Consider the following 7636-nt stretch of genomic DNA (forward strand, 5'->3'; position numbering starts at 1 on the left):
TACATTTCTTTGTTTTAAAAAGTAGAACCGCTACTTGTGACAAACACATCCCCGCTGTCTAATTTCAGAGTGGTTGGACACTTCCCACTCAAGTTCTCCATTCCTTTTGTTAACACCTGAAAATAACAGTGTGAATGGCAGCTGAGTTCCTGAAAGCTTTGTAAGAACACAGTGCAGAGGTCCAGGGTCATGGATTCAATAGCCAAGAGGCACATGGTAGTAAGCGTCTCTCCAAAGGGAATAAATGCAAATTTGAAGGGCCATTTGAAATGCGTTCATTGTCTCTAATGCTTACAGATATGAAGAAATAAACTTTCTGTTTCTGAAGGTTATTTTGTAGTTGCCTGAATAAGAATATGTCTATTGAATATGCTTGCATAGCAGCATACAACTTAAAAATGCATAACATAATGCTAATACAACCAACATAACCACGATAGTCATTTTTACTGTAAAATGAATATTATTGGTTACTGGACCAGAATTTGGAGAAATGTTTATTGAAATATTATTTACAGTAAGAATTTCCAGAATATAAACAAAGAAACAACACAAGGCATACAAGGTATTAATTGCTGCACCTTCTGAATGCAGCAGTTACCATTGCACAAACAACAGATTATTTCGGTATAAAAGCTTAAAGAGTCTGTACATCTGCTTCCTGATTTTGTATCTGATTGAGTAGTCATCATAATTATGTCTACACTGTGTTAGAAAGGACAGAGAATTGCATGAAGTATGTAGTGTTATTGTACTGTGCATATAGTAATGCATTGCCAAAGCACTGTTTAGTTTGTCCTTGAAAAATCTTCATCACAGCAATAGCATGTAATGTTTCAAACATATTCTTAATGATGAGTATAACCATTAAAACATTACACAATGGCCAGCTGTTTCATGCTTAATTCAAACATCATTTCATATGCTAGTTTTTGTCTTGACAGAATGTTATATATAAAATATATACAGAGTACAAAACTGTATATTGTATATTCAGTGGTATTGCAAAGCTCCAAAAACATTTCCCCACAGGACTTATTTTATAACTGGTTTGATATACAAACAGCATAAACTCCAACACACAATGATCTTTTGATGTTAGTTTGATGTTGTAAAACATAGAGCCTTCCTGATGCCTTTGTGGATTTACAGAGCTGTGTTGAAAAGCAGACATAGCACATCACCACTGTCATTTATGATTTAACTCAAGGCAGATCACAGTAACTCGTATAATAAATTATTTAATAATAAAATAACATTTTCCATAATGTGTCTGCTTCAACAGCCCTGGGCATGAGTCACACTCTACCTCTGATAAAGAACATGAGTGATTTATTTTATACTTTATAAGTAGACAAAAGCCCGGAGTCAATTTTATGTCTATTAAAAGTGGTTCAGTTCTACTCCGGTGTGATTTTGGCAAGTGTTAACTGGTCACTGGTACAACTTCAGCATAGTAATGAAACTGGGGGACATTCTTAATGAAGATTTTTGAAAGAGAGTGTGTCTGTGTGACTGTGTGTCCTTGGATTACCAGGCGAATGAAAAGTCTATAGTGGAGATCCTCTAATGAATATCCTCTAATGAACAATATTGCATGATGGGCTATTACAAGCTTCAAATGTTTCCGATTAACACACTCTCTCTCTCTCTCTTCTATATTCTGCATGCTTTTTGTGAACAACGAAAAGCAAGATACCAACTCATTACGAATGTGAATGATGTCTAGATAGTATGCTGAAGGTTAGCATGCATTTCTTGCAGAGAATGAATATACAGGTTTATGCAAAGGCCGTGTGAACATTTAGAAAATTCAAGCAGCGTTTGAGCAGTTAAGCAGGATGTAATTTGCTTCGGACAAGAGAGGCTTGAACAATCAGTGGTCATCAGGATCACAGTCTCCTGATATATGCTAATTACATTGTGAGCTATATCGCACAATAACCTCCACAAAATGTATTTGGCCCTATCAAAATGATCCCTTAAACTGCAGCTGGACATTCAGAATACATTCTAAATGAATTGGACAGGGGTGTGTTTGGGCAACATTTGCATTATCATTGCTGCAACTCCTATGTGTACTGGGCAAAATCCTGTGTGTGTATGTGTGTGTGTGAGAGAGAAAAAGAGAGTGAGTGTGTGTGTGTGTGTGTGTAAAAGAGACAGAGAGAGAGAGAGTGTGTGTGTGTGTGTGTGTGTGTGTGTGTGTGTTTGTGTGTGTGTGTGTGTGTGTGTGTGTGTGTGTGTGTGTGTGTGTGTGTGTCAGCATGGCAATAATGGTTTTAGTGTAGTATTGCTTTTCAAATGGTGGTCTTCTAGAGTTTCAAATAAGTCTTCACATTTATTGCACATGGCTCAGACAGTCACAGATAAACCAAAGAGCAAACAAACCAAAACTGCCTCTAATTGTGTTTGCCTCTAATTAGGAAGCATCCCCTACTCCTCCATAAGCAGCATTACATGCATTAAGCCCACATACAAAATACAAAACAAGTAAGTAAAAAAAAACACAGCAGCTGGTAGGACACACGTCCCCTGGAGGATGGTGAATCCCTCGCTCACCCCCCTGGCCTCGACTCCGCTCGCCTGGACAGGAGCACACGACGCACTCGCCACCTGACTCAGGGTGGATAGAAGGCGCTGCTCAAACAGTCTGAGGATAGGTGAGAGTCCGGGTCGTCAAAGTCGTCCAAATCCCCCTCATCAGGGCTTGGGGTGAGGGGCTCAACGTCCTCGTCCGAGGTGGACGGATGCGTAAGGATGATCCGGGGTATCTGAAAGGGAGGTCAGTGATTCACAGGCAGTGTGGGTGGTGGTGGGGACCAACAGAGAGGGAGGGAGAGAGAGAGAGAGAGAGAAAAAGAGGGAGAGGGAGAGAAATAGAGATTAGGAGATTTATTGTAGGACCAGTCAATCATAGGGTAGAAAAAAGGAAAGGGACAGATGTAGGCAATTCTGCTGGGATGATTTATGGCATAAAACTATATTTTTGTTACCTAAGACATTACAGATTGCCCCTCAAGTGGGCTGTGATAAATAACTACTAAGGTACAGCACAGACTGCTTGAATTGTCAAAAGGAAACAACCCTGTTTTCTGTTCAGAATTTGTGATTATTTTCTTTGTAGAAAGCCCATGGAGATAGCCAAACAAACACTACAAAACAACAATCATCAAATACGACAGCGTCTACTAAGTATGAAATTGGTGGTTTATAACTAGACGCTTTAAAAGGCCTGTCTTGTCAGGCTGGAATTGAGGTCATCAGAATCATTAAAGATGGGTCTCCTCATCCCTTGTGTCAGACGCAGCGTTTGAGAAATGTTACCACACTTACTGTCATGGTGTTTTTCACGACCTGCAGGGCATTGCTTTTAAGAGAGGCGTCGGCGTCCTTCACGACTCGACCACGGGCAGGTTCAGTGTTGAGCCGGTTCTGAAAGAAGATATTTCTTCACCGACACATTGACTACAATACCTTGAGGACACACACACACACACACACACACACACAGGAGCCATCATGAATGGCTTAGAGGAAGCTGCTCACCACTCCGTTTCCATTGCACACCACCACGGCCTCGATCCTCTTGCTCAGATTGTAGTCTGTTGCCGGTGGCTCCACTTTGGGCTGCTTGGGCACATGCCGATTGCTGCCTCCACCTCCACCTCCACTGCTGTTCCCAGGGTCGTGCTGTCGAACGATTCTCAGCTCTGTCTCCCTGGCAGCAACAGGGTTCTCTGGCGGGGGACAAGGCTCGTGCGGCAGGGCTCGCGACCTCAGCACTTTCATCTTGATGCAGCTCCCAGCATTCCTCAGGGTGCTGACCGCCTCGTGGTGGGTGACCTCCTGCATGTCCAGACCGTTGACCTGCCGGCACAAGGGCCACATGATTCTCTCACAGTAGCACTAAGAGCTGCTCAAACCCGGCTAGGGAAAAGGAGCGTGAGATTGAACTACCAAGTTCCATATTGGAAAACGACCCCACTGACCCCCAGACACACTAATCAAGAGTAAGAGGGAGAGTAGGGAAGTATAAATATCAGAAGGTCAAATGAGCATGAACTAAACTACTTCAGAAAAAGTTAACTTTTGTGTGCTGCAACATACTGATATTCAACAAAGCTGAGAGGAATAAACAACCACATCTTTTGTTGGTTTGTAAACTGTTGATGTCAGATTGTAGAGCTAGAGTAGAGTAGAGCTAGAGGTTGATTATGGTTTTGTCCCACAATGCCCTCCACTGGCCAGAAGGAGACTAACAACACAGTGGAAAACAGAAACTATTGCCATGCTGATTTAAAAGTTTTCAAATGAGATTGACATTAAAGCAGGTCAAATTAAAATTATTTACAAAAGCGACTGTCTTTTCTTGTGAATGCTATCCATGTAATGCCTGCACTGCTATGTAAGCCTCAAGCTTTAAGGCATGGGAATGAGCATCTTTGATGTTAAAAAATGCTGTCAGAAGCATCTCAGAACTCTGTCTACCACCCACCTCCAGCACTCGGTCTCCTACGTGGACCCCGGCCCTCTCAGCAGGACCCCCTTTCGACACTCTTGAGATGAAGATGCCCTGAACGTAAACAAACAGATAACCCAACAAAAAATGGAAAAAAATTGAAAAATAAACCCACTCTTGAAAGAGGTATGATGTTGAGAAATGGTTCATTTTGGCCAAGCCCTTTTTAAAGGAGCAGGGGAAATTCAAATTCTCAGAACCCAGCCAGAGCACCGGGCCTTGCTAATTCACTTGGCGAGCTGTCATCTTCTGAATTAGACTGCACGTGGTGCTTTATCAGTGCGGCTTCAGCTCGAATGCTAATGTCGGTGTAGTGAGTTGGACAGTCCTCCTCTTGAGGGCAAAGCAGAGCTCTGTGTGTGTACAGGGCAAGCAGAACGGCGGAGGCGGTGTGACTGACCTCATCTTGCTCCTTGTACGGCAGGGAGCCCTTTCCTCCGGCAATGCTGATGCCCAGGCTTCCGCGCTGCCCGCTTACTTTGATCTGCAGCTAGAGGGAGAGTGGACACACACAGGGTGATTGGTTTGCAAACCCCAAGACGTGCCAAAGAGGCACGAACAACGTGTGCTCAGACAAGACATAACATGAACCATTGTGAACTTTGAACTGAACTTTGAACCAACGGAAACCACATTTGATACGTGTTTGTCTCCTTGGTGGATCTCTTAATAGCTCCACTTAGCATCCTACTGTGAGGGAGCTTCTGTGAATGCTTAGTGAGCTGGTATCAAATTACTTTCAGCTTTGAAGCCCTGCACTATAACAAAAGAGCCTGCTACCTTTACCTTTCCCCTTTTGTCCAGAGCCCTTTTCATTTCTAAAATTATAGATAGATGATTGCTTGCACAGACCTAGATCCTTTCCTTAGGGGGTCAAGGTGGCTTAAAGAGATATCTCTGTCCCTATCTGACATATTCAAAAAAAAAAAAATGATTCAAGATTTATATATATTTAATGGAAGGCTTCTGTCACAATTTCTGCTAAGCCCTGGTAGTGGTATCACCACCATCCTTCAGCACCCTAGACCTAGAGGCCCCTGAGGTATTTTCAGGGTCTGGGGGCCTGTGAGCAAGGGATCTAACTCCTCTCTTTCCTGACTGAAAGCAGTAAAAAAAAAAAAAGACATCCCGCCCCTTACTCTTAATGGCACTTGGGAGATGAATGATTTGTTGAACACAGTCTTTTCAGGCACAAGGGCGCTGCCCTCAGGGGGCTCTGGGGCCACGTCTCCGTGGTGACAGAGGGCTGACATCATGGCCCGGCACCTCGGGAGCTTCCTGCTGTCCTGGTGGAGCTCGCCCCGGTGATGTCTGAGGCCCCGGCCAGATGCTTTGGCCTCGGAGAAGTGACCAGTCATGTTCTAGAATGTGGTGGACAAGAGAGAGTTAGTTTTGACAGTGCCTATGGATTTTTTTAGGTATACGTAATAGAGTTAGACAACCAAGCCCTGGCTGCCTCATTATCAACATAATGTAAAGAGAATGAACTGCCTACTAGCCAGTGACAAAACTGTCACTGTCTTCTACAGAGAGTAACCTTACTTCGTCAGTGCCGGACTCTGCCGGGTCTTTGTCGGGGTTGGAGTTGCGTCCCCTGATGCCGTCACTGACGCTGTTGTGGTTGAGGGCGAGGGCGCTTTGCTGAGGCTCTTTGCCCGTCACCCAGCGCAGGCTGGGGAGCGTCCAGGTGTGGCTGACGATGCTGCTGCTACTGCTGCCGCTGCTACCGTTCCCGCTGCTCACAGCGGTCTTAGCGGCTCTGGCCCCCTGTGAGGCAGAACACATTACATCACATCGGGTCGCGGGGAGAAATTAACAACTCCAGTCAAGCATGGGAGAACCACCTTTCATGGATGAGCCATATTTGGGCCAAATCGGTTTCATGATGCGAGCGAGTGTGTCTAGTCTACCTGATAGGAGGAAGCTGCTATACTGAAGTAGTGCGGCTGCGCTGCAGTTCGAAATTGCAGTAGGCCTATGACATTTTACATGAGTTATGGAGCTGCATGATGACGCTATTGGCAACCAATATCAGTCTGAAGGTCCTATTAGCCTAAATGATAACAAATTGTGACTTCACAATAAAATTCAACTGATTGGAAAATATTAAAGCGCGCCCATTAGGAAATAGTTTTAGTAGCCTAGAGTTTTAGATCCTGACCCTTGCCTTTACATTCTAAAGTAGGCTAAACAATTAGGGCTATCGTTCCAAGATACAAGACAGTGCAGTTAGTTGACTAAATGGATCAGTGTAGTCATTCATCTAGCAAAATGCATGTGCACTTTATGGAAGATATGTTCTTCTGGACCAACAGTGAGCAGTAGAAATTCCACATGGTCAGCCACATTGTTTGCTTGTCAACTCCATGTGCAGGAATAATTATTTCTATTCACTTCCATCTGTATTGTCTCCTTTTAATTTCTAAAATCAAACACTATAGAATAGACACTCAAAGCAAAAAAAAAATCGTAGGCTACATTAAAAAGTACATGCCTTTAAATGTCAAATCATAATAGGCTACAGATTATTACAAAAATAGATTGTTTAAAACTAGGCTGGCCAGTTTGGGGACTGATGAAATTCCTGGAGTTTATAGCCTACATTACCTCCGTGTAGTCTACGTGATACGCAGGACTAGGTCCTACACAGTATACTGTACTTAAACTTACCATATCAGTATAAATAAAGGGTACATTTAAACATTTGCGGTTGATCACCAGCCATCTTTCACCAAAAATGGCTGGCAGGATGTGGTGGATATAAGGGTAGCCTACAAAATCCCTTAGACTACAGAAAATAACTGCATTACTTCAAGTGTCAAAACTACAGTTTTGGAGGAAGTATTTGCAGTTCTTATGCAGGAAATGCAATATTTTGGACATGAAAAACTGCATTGCACTATAGCCTAGGCCTACTGTATTTTACTGCAGACATACAACATTTTTGACATATTATTGGAGATTTTGGAAATATTATTGCGGTATAACTGCATTGTACTGTGAAAAAACTGCAGTTATAGTTTGTCAAAATGCAAAAAGACCTAAGCTTTGTGTTCTTTAGATATCCACTGAAGTTAGCATGTAGCCTAAATCGGCTAGCACTGAGTCGGCTCT

The 7636-nt window shown here is 43.1% G+C and overlaps 1 protein-coding gene across 1 annotated transcript; it reads right to left on the minus strand.

Annotated features, from left to right (window-relative positions):
* Positions 1–2585: 2585 nt before the first annotated feature.
* LOC125311278 (tyrosine-protein phosphatase non-receptor type 13) lies at positions 2586–6307 on the minus strand. The gene is made up of 7 exons (XM_048269175.1): positions 6065–6307; positions 5662–5883; positions 4923–5012; positions 4499–4576; positions 3550–3870; positions 3337–3435; positions 2586–2774 (listed from the first exon to the last, which is right to left on the minus strand). The coding sequence occupies exons 1-7, from the start codon at positions 6305–6307 to the stop codon at positions 2622–2624; spliced, it is 1206 nt and encodes a 401-aa protein (XP_048125132.1). The 3' UTR covers positions 2586–2621.
* Positions 6308–7636: the final 1329 nt, after the last annotated feature.

The sequence above is a fragment of the Alosa alosa genome, chromosome 18, assembly GCF_017589495.1.
Source record: "Alosa alosa isolate M-15738 ecotype Scorff River chromosome 18, AALO_Geno_1.1, whole genome shotgun sequence".
Lineage (NCBI taxonomy): Eukaryota > Metazoa > Chordata > Actinopteri > Clupeiformes > Clupeidae > Alosa > Alosa alosa.